Raw genomic sequence first — 18,049 nt, 5'->3', positions numbered from 1 at the left:
TTTTGCAGGCGTGTTTCTGCAGGATCCCGGAGAAAGGAGCCAGGCATGGTTTCAGCCTCCCTTTGAAATGCTTGGGCGCCCAGACTATCGGACGGCCAGTCTTCAGGTTTCTAGGAAACAGGTCCTGGCATCTGGAGGCTGCTTGCTCTTTTTCATGCACCCTTGCTTTAGAAAGGAAACCTAATGATTAAAAAAATAATAATAAAAATAAAACAAACTTGACAGGTCCCTTTGAAGACTTTTTCATCCCCCAAGGAGAAATTTCATTAGCAAGCACCAGGAGGGATCGGTCTCCGTGGGTATCTGACGGCTGCCGTGGGCAAAGCTATGGTTTATAGTCCATTCGGACCCTCCTGCGGGGCCCTGGGTGGAGGCTGGTCCAGCAGCAAAGCCTTCTGGGGGGTGGGGCTACACCGGTCAGCCGTGCAAATGGCACAAAATGACATTTGCATCTGGGGGAAAAGCCTTATAAATGCTAATGGCTGTGCCTTGTCAGGGTCTCTCCCTGTCAGTGAGGCGTGGGAGGTTTGCGTCTGCTCAGGGTGAGATCTTTGCTCTTCCAGTAGCTAAAGCTCCCCCAGAGGCCTCGTGAGTTTCCTGGGAGATCTTCAGTGGTGCATACACAGGGCCTCGGTCCACAGCTGGTGGCCGGCGTCGCGGAGCAGAGTCCTGTTCCCACCAGGAGAGTCAGAGCTTGCACTTGGAGACTCAGCCTGACGTTTTTGCAGTTTCCCATCAAAAACGATGTGGTTTGTCAGGGGACCATGGGGATCTTGATATCACGAAATATCTTTTTATGATAGTTGAAAATATTTTAGATCTTGTTTTATTTTCTCTCTCTTTTGCTCCCTCCTTTCTCACCTCTTTTTTTTTTTTTTTTTTTAAGATTTTACTTATTCATGAGAGACCCAGAGAGAGGCAGAGACACAGGCAGAGGGAGAAGCAGGCTCCCTGCGGGGTGCCCAATGCAGCACTTGATCCCAGGACCCTGGGGGTCACGACTTGAGCCAAAGGCAGGCACTAAACCGCTGAGCCAACCAGGCGTCCCTTTTCTCACCTCCTTTTTTGAAATGATGATAAAATTGAAAAGTAAATGATCTAGTCCAACTTCCTTCCCACTGGCCTGCAGACCTAGATCCAGTTCCTTAAATGGTCAATTTTATCACCTATAGAATGAGGAACACAATATCTGTCTACGGTGGATAAAAATGAGCCTTTCACCAAAGTTTAATTACTCTTGTTACTATTTTGGGAGCTTATCTTTGCACATCAAGCTCTCTTGGAAAGCCCCTTGGGGTGTGTTCATGACCCCTGGATGGAGAGGACATCCATCCAGCCTGGCTATCAGCTATCAAGGTGTTTGTGTTTTATAAAGGAGGGTATTGGCATCCTAAAAAAACCTGGCCTTGGATTCTTTGTAGGGCGAAGTGTGTACCCTGAGACCTTGCCAGATGGTACAAAGAGCCCCATGGCAGTGCTCCTTAGCCAGGGAGTTCTATCAGAATCACTTGGGGTGACCTTTTCAAGCTACCTGAGCTCCACTGCCCTCCTCTACAGACATTCTGATACCTCAGGTTTTGGAGGTGGGATGTGAGCATAGGTAGTTTTGCAAACAAAAATTTCTTGTTGAATTTTAAAAATATGTGTTCATTCGTGAGAGAGATCGCAGAGGGAGGAGGCGAGGCTGACTTGCCCCTGAGCAGAGAGCCCAATGTGGGGCCTGGTCCCAGGACCCTGAGATCATGACCTGAGCTGAAAGCAGACTCCCAGCCAACTGAGCCACCCAGGCATCCCTCTAGTTGATTCTGATCCTTTCTCCTCACGTCGATTGCCACTCACCTAAGGATAAATCGAAGGGTCTCTCTATGTGGCCTTACCTCTGACGTGCAATGTTCCAGAGATAGTCTGTTTGGAAAAATGTCTGTCACCTGATGAATTAAGATTGAGGACAGAAGAGTAGAAACATCAGCATTTCTGTGTGATGCCTGAGGGTTCCCCTGAGGAAGTCCCATGTTGGCCTCTTCTTTGCCCAGAACACTTTTCCCTTCTTTTCCACTCAAATAATTTTACCCTCCCAGTCTAGCTCATTTGATGACCTACCTTCGATTGCCCCTAGCCTAAAGAGTCTATCTCTCTGCACTTTTAATTCACTCATTGTCTGGATGATTTATGTGACAATTCAATTAGCAACTGATGGCCTAGCTTCTGTTTCAGTTGAATGCAATTTGTCTTATATTGCTATTTAATTTTTCACTTATCACTGTCTAGTGGAAAGAGTGCTGATCTGAATTTTTGTTCAGGCTTTACTTCTAACTGCATATCCTAGGCGAGATATTTAACCTTTCTGGGCTTCAGAGCCTCAGTTATAAAATTCCACAGCTCTCTTTCTTGTCTCACCGCTCAAACCTAGATTCTTGCACAATTCTTGTTCATTTACTTTTACTTTCTTTTTGACAATCATTGTGATAGATGGTTTCTAATACGGTTCCCATTAATCTCTGCCTCTTGATATTCATGCCTTATGTCATTTCCTGCCCTTTAGTGTGGGCAGGACTCAGTGAATCGAATATGGCAAAAGTGTTGAGAGGTCCCTCCACTGACATCTTGCCAACAACCACTGAGTTGTCTTGGATGTAGATTTTGCCCCAGTTGAACCTTGAGATGACTGCAGCCCCAGTCATCTTACACGTGACGGTTAAACCTTATGGTTACAGCCTTGTGCTGATGCTGAAAGAGGTGATTTAGCTAAGCCATGCCTGATTCTTGACCCACAGAAATGATGAGATAATAAAGATGTATTGTCTTCAGCCACCGAATGCTGGGATAATGTATAATGCAGCATAGATAACTAGTACTATCTATGAGATGGGTTGATGGGTATGGTAATCTGTCTACCTGAGTTGGTCTGATTAAACTAAATTATGCTACAGAAACACATGACCCCAAAAGCTCTGTGGCTTAAATTCACAAAATTTTTGAATTTACTCACCCTATATGTCCATGAAGGCTGATTGTAGCTCTGCTTGACATTTTCTTCCCTCCAAAACCCTCCATAACACTGGCTGACAGCGCTGCCTCTATCTGGAACATTGCCAATCTGCATGGAAGAGGGGGGAGGTCAGGGCAAAGTGTGAACTGGTATTTAAAGCTTCCCTATGAGAACAGTGCCTCATACTTCTGCTTGTATTTCATTGGCCGAAGTGAGTCACATGGCCATACAGAAGTTGAAAAGGATCTACTTTTGTAGGAGTCCAAAGTATAATTCTCACAAAAACAAACAAAAAAACAAAAAAACAAAGTATAATACTCCTGTAGGGAGGGCCACTAAATACTTGTGAGTAGTAACACATTATAACATTTACCACTGAACAGTGGTTAAGGGGGTGCAGACACCCTCAGACAAGTGGGCATAGAGGCCCTGGACCCTGAGAGGAGAGGATGATTGAAGAGCTGTGTTTCCTAGAGAAGGGTAGGAAATTAAGGGAGTGTTAGGCACTGAGGAAAATTGGAGGATTTTTAAAAAAGTATCCCCATAATCGCCATTGTCATCTCCCTAAGATCCCCATAAATCGGTGAACTCTCTGTGGCAGTTGCAGCTTTAGGACATCCCCCACTCTGTACCCGTCTTCTGGTGAGATTGCTTTCCTTAAGATCTCTAAGCTTCTTCCGTATAGAAATATAAGAGCTTCATTTGTCTCTAATCCCATTCATAAAGTTAAACTGGATTTCCAAATACCAGTCTTCCTGTAGTCAATTCATAGGAGAGGAAAGCTTGACACATGACCTTGGGCAAGCCTGCCGTTCTCTGGGCTTCACTCTTCTCAAAGTTCTACTCTAATCTCACCTTTCTGAGTAATAACCAGAGTCACTATGGGCTTTCTAAAGATATCAGGGGAGCTTAAGGAATGATTGCTAGCCCATGCATCTCAGAGGTCTTGCCAGGCGGGCTTTATAGAGGCAGTTTGACGGGAAGTGCACAGATCTGAGTGTCAATATATCTAGCTTGCAGTGTGGGAAAAGTTGGGCCTGACTTAGCTGGTAAGCCAGGCCAACATGATGGATCTTTTGTTAAAACCAGAACCAGATTAAACTTCTGTTGATGCACAGTAGAGAAATGTCAGGGCCACAGATTACCTAAAGAATAAAGGAGGAACTTATTCAGGATCCTTTTTCCTATAAAGTATACTTTTGCCCTCGGGCCCTGCCTCTTTGGATCATGCCAGATGGTATTCTTTTTCTCCTGAGGTTATAGTTTCTGTCAAAAGAAATAGATTTTGCTTCAATGAGTCCTCAAGGAGGCATAGAAGAGTCCCAGAATCATGATTGTAAAAGTGACCTTAAATGCCATAAAAGCCAAACCCTGCCCAGCACAGGAGTCACTTTCTCATGTCCGTGGTCTGGACGCCACTGAACAGAAACAGGTTGTAAACTTCTCAAGATTCTTTAGGATTTGATCCTATCCTAGTTCCCTTTCCATGTCGCACCACAGGGAGTGTATGGGAAGAGCACTGAAGGAGTCCATAACAAGGGTGTGGAGACTCTACCCTTCTTCCTAGTGACAGAGCGCATTGTGTACTTGGCAAAAATTTTTCCGTTTTGCAACTGATATGCCTTTAATTGTTGGAGGAAATGTTGAGAGAGGCCAGAGTCTGTACCCTAGAAATCCTACTTCTGAGGTTGACCAACTGTAAAACAAAAGTATCCCTCTCTGGTGCACTTTTTTCCCTGATAAGAGGATGGTAGTGGGGCTTATAGATAGTAAATTGGCAGTGCTTTTACATGGCCCGAAGAATCTATTCTGTAATAAATTGTGTAATTGATTATGTGGTCACCCAGTTAAGTGAGTGTTTTCATCTCCTAGCACCCAACTTTCTCCTCCTCATCGGACACAGTGCTAAATACTGGGAATATCAAGGTGATTAGATGTATTCTTTGCCATTGAGGGTTTCTTTGTCTAGCAAGTGAGATAGACATATGATAATATTATGCATGTTGGATGTTTTAATAAGTGCATGTATTAAGGTTTATGGAAAGGACAAGGTAAACCTGGTGGTATGAAGGCCAGTGGATGAGGAAGGGGTCAGATAAGATAGGTCTTAAAACATGGGCTTTTTAGATGTTCAAGGTGTGGGAGGGATCCAGGCACAGAGAAGGTCATGGACAAAGGCAGAGGTAGGAACATGGAGAGTGCACGTGGTAGTCACTGCAGTCTAGGCCTGGTAACGCTGCACTCCCTTTTACTTTGGTGGAGCCATTTGACTAGTTCTTCAGGCTGATGAGTTGGAAACAACTGAAATATCCTTCTGGGCCAAAGCTTTTAATAGCCTGTTCAAGACTTTCCAGAGTTCTTTCTGTGCCCCCCCTCTACCCACCCCCAGAACACAACCAGCAATGTCAGACCTGATGATTATCCTGTCATTTTTGGTCCCTGAATGACCATGATGAACACAGTACTGCATTAACCCTGATATATGTGTGAGATGAGTGAGAAACAGAGGTTTTTCCTTAGGTCACTAAGATTTGGGGGTTGTTTGTTATAGTAGCATAACCTAATTTATTCCTCTCATCAGTGCAAAGGTAAGAAATAAGCATGGTCTATCTGCCAACTAAAATAGAAGATGTCTGCTAGGACTGGTTGGGAGTGGAAGAAGAGGAGATTGGAAATGTGGGCCAAGATCAAACTATGAGAAACTTTGACGCCATGCTGAGAAGTTAACTTGACATTGTAGGCAATGGGCAGCCGTTGAAGGATTCAAATTGCCATCTGTTAAGTCATGTAGTTCATTTCTTCAGGCATCCTAGTCTGCCGCTTTAGTGCTGATGCCACACTTCCTACAACCTTAGGAGCTCTGGATCCAGAAAAGTTAGAGGAGAAGATGGGATACCTGTGGCACAGGAAGTCTGGGTTAGGTGTGCCATTCCTTCTGCTGCTTTGCAGGGGGTGCTGTGCAAAAGAAACCAGAGAAAGATTTCTCTGTCCTGGGGCAAGTATCTCTTCATTACTGTCACCTCCCCATATCTGACATGGGCTACTTCTATTAGGCTAGACCTTTTAGGTAAAAAATTTTGCTTTTAATGTTAATATTTTAAAAATGGGATCCTTTGGATTCAACTATGCTTCTATGTCTTGTTCATTGGATCCAAATTGGAATGATCTGTTGCTGCTCTGAATTTTCCTTTTCTGTTCTGTTCCTTTGCAGTCTTGTTTCCCCACCTTTTACATTCCCTCCAGCATCCCAGGCCACTCAGTTTCCTCAGATGTCCTTGCCTCCATGACTTTGCATACATTGCCTATTTGCCCCCAAGACTCCAGAGTGGGATGTTTGTTATTGTTGAAATTCTACTCACCCTCTAAGACCCAGCAGCTCATATTCTATTTTTTTCATGAAGTTTCCTCTTTCTAGTGGGAATTAGTCTCTGACTTCTTGGGGCTTCCCTATCTCTATTAGGACCCTCACATCACTGAAGTGTTATATTCTGGGTATTTATAAGGATGACCAGACTCAATGATCAAGGGCAAGAACTCTGTCTTTATCTTTGCAGCCCTCATAGTACTTAGCAGTGCTGTGAACCTACTGAGCATTGAGATTTTTTTTTTAATGAAAAGCCTTGAAATCGAAAGTTGTGTGTTTTTTGTTTTTGTGTCTTAAGTAGGCTCCACTCCAAAGTGGAGCCCAACATGGGGCTTGAATTCATGACCCCAAGATCAAGACTTGAGCTGAGATCAAGAGGCAGATGCATAACCAACTGACCCACCCCGGCACCCTTAAGTTGAAAGTTTTTAAATTGAAATCTTAAAAAAATTAATGGAAAGCTTTGTCTCATTTCTCTGCTTTGTTCCTTCCTATGCCTCTAGCACCTCCCAGTATAGCATCAACTCCAAGTGTCTTGATTTGCAGATTATTTTCTTCCAAATAGTGATAAAGTTGTTTGGTTAGAGAAGAGGGAGCATCCGTTCCTTTGGAAGGATATGGATTGAAAGTCAGTAAATAGAAGATGAATGTCAGTCATTTCTCTTTTGGAGACAGGGAGGATGAGGAGCAGACAATGTAGAAATGAAAAGTGTGCCACCTAAGAGATTAATGTGTACCAAAGAGAATAAAATGTTTAAACCTGGAGGAAAGTGCAGTGAATACAAGTAAAGAGAAATACATTTAAAAAAAAGATTTTATTTATTTGAAAGAGATGAGACACAGAGAGCAAGAGGATGAGGGAGTGGGGTGGGGAGGAGCAGAGGGGAGAGGGAGAAGAAGACTCCCTGCTGATCAGGGAGTCGGACATGGGGCTCAATCCCAGGACTCCAGGATCATGACCTTAGCCAAAGGCAGATGCTTAACTGACCGAGGTACCCAGGCACCCCAAGAGAAATACTTTAAAATAAAAATATTTAAGAAGTCAATAGAACTGAGCAAGTTAAAAATTTTTTTAATTCCAGTATAGTTGATATACAGCATGATATTAGTTTTAGGTGTACAATGCAATAAATGCACAGTTCCATACATCGCTCAGTGCTTATCATGGTAAGTGTACTTTCAATCCCCTTCACCTATTGTAGGCACTCCACCCCCTCCCCCCCACTCCCCTCTGGTAACAATCAGTTTGTTCTCTATAGTTAAGAGTCTATTTTTTGGTTTGTCTCTTTTTTCTTTTGTTTGTTTTGTTTCTTAAATTCCACATGTAAGTGGAATCGTAGGGTATTTGACTTTGACTCATCTATTGTACTTAGATGGATCTAGAGAGTACAAAGCCGTATGGTTACAAATGGCAAAATGTCATTCTGTTTTATGGCTGAGTGATATTCTGTGTGTGTGTATCACATCTTCTTTATACATTATCTACGGATGGACACTTGGACTGCTCCCATATGTTGGCAATTATAAATAATGCTGCAATATACATAGGGGTTCATATATATTTTTGAATGGGTGTTTTTGTATTCTCTGTGTAAATACCTAGTAGTGAAATTGCTGGGTCATGTGGTATTTAATTTTTTTTTGAGGCATATAAAGGCTTTATTTTATTGAATAACTGATCTTTGTAATTGCTGAGGCCACTATGTACAGACAAAAGAGTGGTCTCTTCCTCCTTGGACAGAGGCGTGGTGATTTCCTCCTTTTTGGCCTGGAGCAGCTCTTCACAGCACTGGTATGCTTCCTTGGTCTTAGATCTGTGGGCCTCAGCCTGGTCAGCCAGATGCTTCTTGTGCACTTTGTTTGCCTCAGCTGGTGGATGGGATTTTTGGTGAAAACACACCTGTTTTTTAACAGGCTATACCCTTCACTTCCAGGTACAGGCTGTGATATATGTGGCGGCAAATCTTAGATACAAAGTACCATCTAAACAGCCAGCATGAGATTCTCATCCTCCTTGCCCAGGTCCCCTTCTCAGGCATTCGAACCTTGGCAGTACCTTTTCTCTTACTGATGCCCAAATGCCTGCCTTTCTGGTGGCCAAGGTGTTTTTCCAACACTGAGCCTGAGAATGGACAGTCACAGGCTTCTGGATCATCACCCCATCCCTGATCGGTTTTTCAACCTGCTGATGAGAGTTGGTATTGCTGATAGCATTGGGGTCCACCCAGACCTCCTTCTTGCCACAGGGGAGGACTCTGGAGGCAGGCCTCTTCTGAAGTCTAAGCATACTTATGGCTACAGCCACATTGATAAACGGAAAGTGTTAGCTTTTTGAGGAGCATCCTTACTGTTTTCCATGGTGGCTGTGTCAGTTTGCATTCCTACCAACAGTGCAAGAGGGTTCCTCTTTCTCCACATTCTTGCCTACTTTTGTTGTTTCCTGTGTTTTTTTTTTTAATTAATTTTTATTGGTGTTCAATTTACCAACATACAGAAAAACACCCAGTGCTCATCCCGTCAAGTGTCCACCTCAGTGCCCGTCACCCATTCCCCTCCAACACCCGCCCTCCTCCCCTTCCACCACCCCTAGTTCGTTTCCCCGAGTTAGGAGTCTTTATGTTCTGTCTCCCTTCCTGATATTTCCCAACATTTCTTCTCCCTTCCTTTATATTCCCTTTCACTATTATTCATATTCCCCAAATGAATGAGAACATACACTGTTTGTCCTTCTCCGATTGACTTATTTCACTCAGCATAATACCCTCCAGTTCCATCCACGTTGAAGCAAATGGTGGGTATTTGTCGTTTCTAATTGCTGTCCTGTGTTTTTTATTTTAGCCATTCTGACAGGGATGAAGTAATACTTCATTGTGGTTTTGATTTGCATTTCCCTGATGATAAGTGATGTCAAACAACTTTTTGTGTATCTGTTGGCCATCTGGATGTCTTCTTTGGAGAAATACCTGTTTATGTCTTCTCATTTTTAAATTGGATTATTTGTTTTTTAGATGTTGAGTTGTATCACTTCCATATATATTTTGGATAGTAACCTGTCATCAGATATGTCATTTGCAACATCTATCTTCTCTCATTCCGTAGATTGTCTTTTAGTTTTGTAGATTGTTTCCTTTGCTGTGCAGAAGTTTTTTATTTTGATGCAGTCCCACTTGTTTATTTTTGCTCTTGTTTTCCTGACCAAAACTGAGGAACTGTTACTGTTGAACAAGACTTGGTTGGCAGAATGATGGAAATGGGTTTAATGGATAACAGAGTAATTTGGTGTTTGAGTAGTATGACAATCCAAAAACCAAGGGTTATTTTGGGTCATACAGGAAAAGAAATGACTCAAAATTTGAAGAAGGGAGGGAGAGAAAAGTCCTGGAAGACTACTTTATCTTAAGAGGAGTGGTTCAGAGATGTTTGTCAGCAGTAAATCTCCGTGGATACAAACTGGTCACTGCTTATCTTTTGTGAGGTGATCTGCTTCCCTTTTCTATATCTGAGATGAGAAATAGTGACTAGATTCAATTATAACTTTTCTTAACTTGCTTGGGGGCATCAAAGGTAGGCGCTTTTTTTTCTGGAGTCATTATCAATTAGCAAGAATATACTAATTCTCCTGATAGTGCATGTGTTAGAACTGTAGAATAGCTCACACTTTTGTGTCCTCCTTGTTTGAACTTAGGTAAGTTGTCTCAGGAAGACAATGGCCTTTGTGTTACTGTATCACGTGCTTCCTAAAACCAGTTTATCAAATAATTCTGTTCCAAGATGAAAAAAGTATTGTGATATGTGAATGATCAAGATACACCTGACTTGCTTCACAGGATTGTCTAAGGATCCCTTTCCAAACCCATCTACTAAACATGGTATCCTCCTTACACGAAGATGAGCACCAACCTAACATCATTAGGATCTGAACTTTTGAATATTTTTCAATAGAAGTAGCACAAAAAGAAGCTTATTATTTGGGTGTTCTGGGCAGAACATTCTATGAGAGAAATTGCATTGGGCATATCCCCATCTTTGCAGAAGGATGGGGTAATGCCTATTTAGGGCAATTTTCCTTCTGAAGTTCAGAATACTTATATCACTGGAGATCATTTTTACAAGAAGTGCCAATATGTCTATATAAGGTTTAAACAACAAAATGTGCTATCACTAAAGTTTTGTTGTATAGAATCTAAAGGTATGTGTAAATGGCAGACCTGAGGGAGGTATTAGTTTAATTTTTGAGTTAGATTGAACTCAATGAAAAATATTTTGATGCTGTTAATATGTGTGCTACTCACCAGGAGAGATATTACTTCTTGAATTACTTCCCAGTGTGCATTTGAGTAACAATTAAATGCTTGATAAACAAAGTAAACAGATACATATTATGTGACCCATATTACCTACCAAGCAATAAACCTGTGGGACAATAAATAGGTGGATATTTTAGATTGGGTGGTCAACAACATTTAAATTGAGATCTAAATGATAAGGAGCAGTTAACTATTTAGAAATGCAGGTGACATTTCCAGGTATGGTAAGGGCAAAAGCTTCAAAGTGAGAATGAGCTTGGCCTGTCAGGGGACCAAAAAGAAGGCCACTAAAGCTGGAATGGAGGGATCTGGGACAGAATGGTAGGACATGAAGCTGGAGAGAGGTACAGATCATGTAGTACTTTGTGAGTCAGGATAAGGAATTTAGGTTCCGTACTTAGTAAGATGGGAAGCCATCTGTGTATTTTTTTAATTTATTTTTTAGGATTTTATTTATTTATTCATGAGACACACACACACACACACACACACACACACACACACAGAGGCAGAGGGAGAAGCAGACTCCATGCAGGGAGCCTGAAGTGGGACTCGATCCTGGATCTCCAGGATCAGGCCCTGGGCTGAAGGCGACGCTAAACCAGGGAGCCACCAGGGCTGCCCCATCCGTGTATTTTAAGAGTAAAAATACTCTGGTTGGTCCTAAATTATGGATTAGAGGAAGGCAAGAGAAGATGGGATGGAGCTGGAGGTAGGCAAGATATAGGTTGGGGCAACTGTCCAGAATAGGTAGTAGTAATCGGGACAGAGAAAAGTGAATGGGGTTAGGAGGAGTTGAAAAAAAATGTGGTGAAGGAAGCCATGGGCAGGCAATTAAGAAGGTCTAAGTGGAGAAAACAACACCTCTCCGACAGGAACTTCGGTTTGCATTCAGGCTATAAGGACGCCCACCTTTTATTTTTTTATTTTTACTATTAGATTTTTTCTTTCTTTTTTATAAATTTATTTTTTATTGATGTTCAATTTGCCAACATATAGAATAATACCCAGTGCTCCTCCCATCAAGTGCCCCCCTCAGTGCCCGTCACCCAGTCATTTGGGGAATATAAAAGACACCCACCTTTTAAAAACCAGTCTTCCCAAGTCACTGAGGATCTGGCCCATCAGTGTGCTACTCATCAGGAGAGATATTACTTCTTGAATTACTTCCAAGAACAGGGACCCGCTCCCAGGGCTGTCAGCCCCGCATCGTCACTTCTGAACTCTAGAGATATTTCTATAATCAGGGGCTTGGATTTTTTTGCTCCCTTTGCTTTCTTTCTATACAAGCTTCTTGGATATCAGGAGTGGGTGGTAGGTAACAGGGCTTCTGAGGATGGTGAATTTGCCCTAAGGAAAAGCTGAGATACTGCATACAGCCCCTTACCTGGGTAGCCTCATAGTTCAGAAAGGAGAGGCAGGGAGGCTTAGCGCTTATTGTGCTACAGGCTGGAAGTTTGACACCTTAAAACTCATTCCCTCCTTGTGAGGCGCATATTTAAATACCAGTTTTACAGGAGACACACACACTCACGTAGGTTCTTTATTTTGCTCAAAGTCACACAGCTTGTAAGTGGTGGAGCCAGGACTGGAATCAGAATGGGGCTCTCTGTGCTCGCCACATTGCCCCCAAATTGGAGTTGGTCTGTTTTCCTGCTTTTCTCATCACCACATAGGTTCCATCAAGAGCTCATCCTGGGGAAGGCCATGATTTCCTCTTTGTTATATTTACTATGTTTCCCCCACCCCCACCCCACATTAGTGCCCTAGTAAAACGTTCACCAAACGTGCCTGCCCAGAGGTGACACTCGGTACTTGCTGCCGCCTAAGGGGCTGGGGTGACAGGACTGGCGGGGTGGATTGCTTTGCTGCTGCTGCTGCTGCTCCTGCTGCTCCTGCTGCTCGGGAATGAGGAGCGACTCGGCTGCTGTGCCTTGGCTCGAAGGCATTTTCCATTTCCTAGCCGCCCCCCTCTTCCTCCTCCTCCATCCCTCAGCTGTCGCCCCCCCCCCCGCCCGTTTCAGCTCTGGCCCCTTTGGGGGAGCATCCCTTGCTGCGGGGCTGACAACCCTGGGAGCGGGTCCCTGTTCTCCGCTCTCTGGCTCTGTGCGCAGAGCTTGGTTCGCGGGCGCCCGGTGTCCAGCGGGCACTGATGTCAAGCGGTGGCGGGGCACTGCCTACCGACGGCTGACCTGGACCCTCCTCCACACCCACTTCCTTCGGCGCCCGCCCCCCCCTCCCGCTCGGGCTCTCTATAAAAGGCGAGAGCGCAGGGTGCCTCGGCGGCACCGACTTCAGCACCATGGAGAGCCCCCGCCTCCGGCCGCTGACCCTCCTGGGTGCCGCCCTGCTCTTGCTGCTGCCTCTGCTGGGTGCCCGCGCCCAGGACGATGCTGAGCTCCAGCCCCGAGCCCTGGACATCTACTCTGCCGTGGACGACGCCTCCCATGAGAAGGAGCTGGTGGGTATCCCCGGGACCCCCTCCCGGACTGCCGCCTGGTCCTTCCCTTTGTGGCCGTCCTCCCTCTCTCCCTCCTTCCCTCCCCACCCCCGTTGCCAGAGCCGGGGTGCAGGCAGATAAAAAACCAGTAAAGCCCTGGTTTGCATCTGGAAATCGTCTGGAGCCCACTGCTTCAGGCAGTTTGTATAGTGAATCCCTTGTCCCGGGCCCTCGGAGCAACAGGAGCCGCAGCAGCTGAGGGAGTTGCGGTCGGTGTGGGAAGCAGTGCTGGTTGGGTGAACACCCACCCAAGCTGTCCTTGGAGTCCCGGGCCGAGTGTGGTGCGGGGAGCTTCGTAGCTAGGGCTGGGGGCGAGCACCTGGGCTGGGCTTGCGGCCAGTGCGGCAGCTTCGGGCTCCAGGGCTGGGGGGCGATGTGTTGCAGATCGAAGCGCTCCAGGAAGTCCTGAAGAAGCTCAAGACTAAAAGTATTCCGATCTATGAGAAGAAGTACGGCCAAGTCCCCATGGTAAGGGTTTGGGGTCACCCTCTTCCTGTTTTCCCAAGAGGAGATATGCCAGCTTGAGTCTGATATATGACCTTCGCCCTAGGATGTGGGTAAATCAGGTAATGGGTTGACAGAGTTCTGCGGGCTGCCTTTTGTTTTCTGCCTCCAGACCATGCCCCTTGGTCTCTAAGGGCAGAGAGCGGAAGGGCCATTCGGGGGATCCAAGAGCTGGTGCCAGGAACCAGCTCTTGGGTCTGTGTGGAAAGGAGCATTTCTTGTGGATGAGCTTTTCCTCATCTTATGATAAATTCTCTGAATTGGAGGAGCCCTTAAATCTACTCGGTGCTTGTTCCTCCAGTTTTCTTCTTGCCAGCTAGAGCACTGCCAGTTTTTCTGATCTATGTTTTAAGATCAGAATTATTGGTTTCTGGCTTGTCACTTTCCTTGGGGAATTACACACATGCACACTTGTGTTTTTTTTCTCTCTCTCTCTGTCCCACACAGACACACACACACACACACACACACACACACACACACACACACACCTTCATTGGGATGAGGAGACTTGAAAGCAGGGAGCAGAGGTTGTGAGAAAATACAGGTCTATTGTTTATTTCTTAGAAAAATGTCCGGTTGATTATTTTTCTTTTTGATAAACAGCTCAGAGAGCCAGAATAATGTACCATATCCCTGAAAAAATAAAGAGTGGAATAAAATAGGAGGGGCTCAATAATCACTTTTTTTTTTTCCTTTTTATGTTCTCTCACTGAAATGTTAAAGCTCTGTTTCAGGTCTGACTGTACTTACACCTCTGGTGATGGTGATAGGTTCCATCTACCTCACCCAAGAGGCAGACGTTGTATTGATGGGGAGGTGGGCCTGTTGGGAGCCTGGGTTTGCTTATTTGGGGAGACCACACACTGTATCGTTTGCAGTGCCACGCTGGGGAGCGGTGTGCGGTGAGAAAAGGAGCGAGGATTGGGAAGCTGTGCGACTGTCCCCGAGGAACCACCTGCAATTCTTTCCTTTTGAAGTGTTTGTGAGGTGTCCACCCGCCTACATAAATCCCCACTGTCCCTACTTCCCCGAGAGGACCACACCTTCATCCCTGGAGTTCAGCTGTAGCAACAAAGTTTGCGTTTCCCTCTGAGGGTTAAGGGGCCCTTTTCCTGCTGTTCACAAATAAAAGAACACATTAGATGTTACTGTGTGAAGGATAATGCCTTTTATGGTGTTGATACATGTGCAAAGTATTCTTTCCTTGTCCACCTAACAAACTCTTACGTATCTTTGTGTAAAGAAGGGGAACTTCGCTTTGAAAATTGTATTTTTGTATGTGGTGTGGCAGGATAAAAATTAGACTTAGTTAATCTTGGTTGGTGATGTCACAACCTGGAAGATGACCCTCAATGACACAAATTGCAGCATGTACAAATTATACATAATAAAGTGTTTTTAATAATTGCTCATTCTGTGTTGTTGTTTCTATGTCACAAGTAATTTAAGTAAGAATGGTAGAATTAATATGCTTTTGTTTTCAAAGAGAAATATTTTAAAAATAACAGTCTATTGGGAGAACAGCACCTTGGCTCCAAGGAGTTTTCATCATTAATTGGGAGTTTGCCACACAAGCTTTGGTGCACTCTATTTTTTTTTTTTTTTTTTGATTGCAGTGGTGTGTGGGGTGGTGATGGTGGTGGGGAGGTGTGTGTGTGTGTGTGTGTGTGTGTGTGTGTGTGTGTGTTAATTGGAGATGGTTGGAGTTGAGCTGATGTGATATCGTTTATTAAAATCTCTAGTAGAATCCTTAATTTTCACAGTGAGAATAATAAAAGATGAATTGTTTCAAACTATAGCCCCATTGAAAGCAGTTTGAAAAAAAAGGGATTTTTGTTTTGGCTACTCTTTTATTAGAAAATATTCATTGATAGAAAATGGATTCTTTGGGGCTTATTGTATGTCCAAAGGAAGAGAAATGGCTGTATTAAGTGCTTTAAGGGTATGAGTCCCAATCATTCCTACTACTTAATAGATAATCTTGGAAAATTTATCCCTTCAAAGGAAAAATAGTCATTTTAGTGAATAGTTTCGAGGGGGGGGGAAACAAATGATAGGTGGTAGATGCAACTCAAGAAATATAAAAATCTTAAATGTAAAGGTTAGTAGCCTTTAAATGTTTTTGAATGTTAGCCTGAGGTCACATTTCTAAGGGTTTAAGTCAGAGTAAATAACATGTAAGAAGCAGCACCGTGAGACAAACAGGTGCTTCTGGCTTCACAATGCAAACTCAAGAGGCACTTGCATAATATTAGCATTAAAAAAGAAAAATCCCTCCCCTGCTTCCTGGGGAAATAGAGTATGCTAAGAGAAAATATTCTCACACATAATTGCTATCTGCAATATTCTTATTGTTGTTATTAGCATGGCTCATTCCCTTAATAGTCTTCCAAAACACATATTCTTACTATTTTTCAGAGAAGGAAGCAGAGGCCAAGAGAGATGATGGAAATCATTATCAGGTCACATAATCCTAAATCATGATTTCAGCTCTAATCCCTCTGCCTCCCAAGATTTATTTGCCTTTTGCTTCCCTATCACTCTGGGCAGTTGAGCAGGTTGTTTGGACTCCCAAATTCCCCAGAAAGCACTTCTTTCTTTAATAGAAATTAGCTCACTTGGGTGCCGATGTATTTTGGGGGGTCACATTGCTATTTGAATTCCTCTTTGACAGGCTTAGTTATGATTGAAATGGGTTTACATTTTAATCCTGAGAAACTGCCAAGAGTTCTTTAATGGTTTCATTGTCTGCTACTTTTCCAGAAAATATTTAAAATCCTAATCTTCATCTTGAGTCCTTTAACTGTTCTCGTTCACAACAGTCCTAAATAAATAAGATCAGGAAATTGCTTTAATCATTGATTAGTGTACAGGCAGGACCCTGAGGGATAACACTGAGAGGTGCTTCCTATTGCAGCCTGGAATATTTCCCCAAAGAGGAAGAGACCCTCTTCCTGGAGGACTTGGAGGTTCAAAAGACAGGAATAAGAATCTGTTTTGGGTGACGGGCACTGAGGAGGGCACATGATGAAATGAGCACTGGGTATTATACTATATGTTGGTGAATTTAATTAAAATTTAAAAAAATAAATGGTTAATACAAAAAATAATTCTGTTCTGAACCCCTTTAACTCTTTCACCCCTACTTCTATGTCACCCCATTCTCTGTTTCATTTAACTGAAGGATATGGACTTATGGGGCACTGGTAATGAGGAATCAGTGTGCGGGCTTTTTCCAAAAGTTTTGTCTGGAGATCCAAATTTCAAGTTCACGGTGGTAATGACAGTCTGTACTAATGATAGCAACATTTCATCTGAAGTCGTTTGGGGGACGTAATTTTGCCTTCTCATTTTATCAGTTAGACTTCCTCTTCAAATAGAATGCCTTACTATGTTTAATGACTGAAGGTCTCTGTGGTAGAGGATAGGAATGTTAAATGTTAAAAAAAAAAAAAAAGAGTAGTTGTCCACGGGCGGTCAGTTGTGTAGGAGCCCCAGAGATCTTCTGAGATTGGCTGAAGGATCAGGGCTCTGAGAGTTGACCAAGTGTCTACATCTAAAGATCTGAAGAACATTACAGGCATAGGAATGATGTTTCTAGAGCAATGCTTCTCACAGGGTCTAGAGGTGATGGGTGGAAGTTACCAGAGGACTTTTCTCAACGACACGCACCCAATGCCTTCCCTACGGTAATGCTGGTGTTTCATCCCTCACTCTCTGCTAGAATCCAGAGGCCTGTGAGGGACACATGCTGTAGTGAGGGCCCCAGATGCCCTTCACAAGCTTGATGATGGTTCATCTGACTCTGGTTATTGAAAAATATTCTTTCTTGACCAGACTTGAGTCAGGCTCTTGGACCTCCTTCTGTGCACTCCCTTACAAAATCCAGTTTTAGCAAGAACACTGCTAAATCAATTTATTATATGTGCTGTCAAAGCAAGCACCCTGCTGAATCAATTTATCAACAGTCCCCCCATCCTTCTCGTCTCCCACCATCACCCAGGTAACATCTGAGCACTCTAGCCTGTCTTTAGCAAAGATTCTGTCAGGATGGTTTCTCTGGAATTTCCTTGACCCCTGATGTATCCCATTAGTAATTTCCCATCTAATTCTTGGCTATAAATTCTTACTTGCCCATGCTAAATTAGGAACTGAGCCTTGTTCTGTACTGAAGTCTCTTTTCCCATATTGCAGTAGACTTGAACAAAATCTATTTCTATGGTTATAATGACAGTCCAGCTCTGGTTTTTCTTTGACAACTAGGTAAGACTATTTGGGATTGTGTAGTTTATTTTTTATTTTTTTATTAAAGATTATTTATTTATTTATTCATAGAGACACACAGAGAGAGGCAGAGACACAGGCAGAGGGAAAAGCATGCT

At 43.6% G+C, this 18,049-nt stretch overlaps 1 protein-coding gene across 1 annotated transcript; it reads left to right on the top strand.

Annotated features, from left to right (window-relative positions):
- Positions 1-12,512: 12,512 nt before the first annotated feature.
- CARTPT (CART prepropeptide) lies at positions 12,513-15,079 on the top strand. The gene is made up of 3 exons (XM_025983171.2): positions 12,513-13,121; positions 13,545-13,628; positions 14,546-15,079. Exons 1-3 carry the CDS (start codon positions 12,963-12,965, stop codon positions 14,651-14,653), a joined length of 351 nt encoding a protein of 116 aa, XP_025838956.1. The 5' UTR covers positions 12,513-12,962; the 3' UTR covers positions 14,654-15,079.
- The last annotated feature ends 2,970 nt before the right edge of the window (positions 15,080-18,049 follow it).

Source organism: Vulpes vulpes, unplaced genomic scaffold, assembly GCF_048418805.1.
Source record: "Vulpes vulpes isolate BD-2025 unplaced genomic scaffold, VulVul3 u000000652, whole genome shotgun sequence".
Lineage (NCBI taxonomy): Eukaryota > Metazoa > Chordata > Mammalia > Carnivora > Canidae > Vulpes > Vulpes vulpes.
This window is presented reverse-complemented; position numbering and strand designations above follow the sequence as displayed.

Bases quoted from the DNA above. Each gene is read 5' to 3' on its own strand.
- CARTPT (XM_025983171.2), top strand. From the start codon at position 12,963: ATGGAGAGCCCCCGCCTCCGGCCGCTGACCCTCCTGGGTGCCGCCCTG. The intron at 13,122-13,544 runs GTGGGTATCCCC...GATGTGTTGCAG, and splicing joins CCTCCCATGAGAAGGAGCTG to ATCGAAGCGCTCCAGGAAGT. The intron at 13,629-14,545 runs GTAAGGGTTTGG...TATCGTTTGCAG, and splicing joins AGTACGGCCAAGTCCCCATG to TGCCACGCTGGGGAGCGGTG.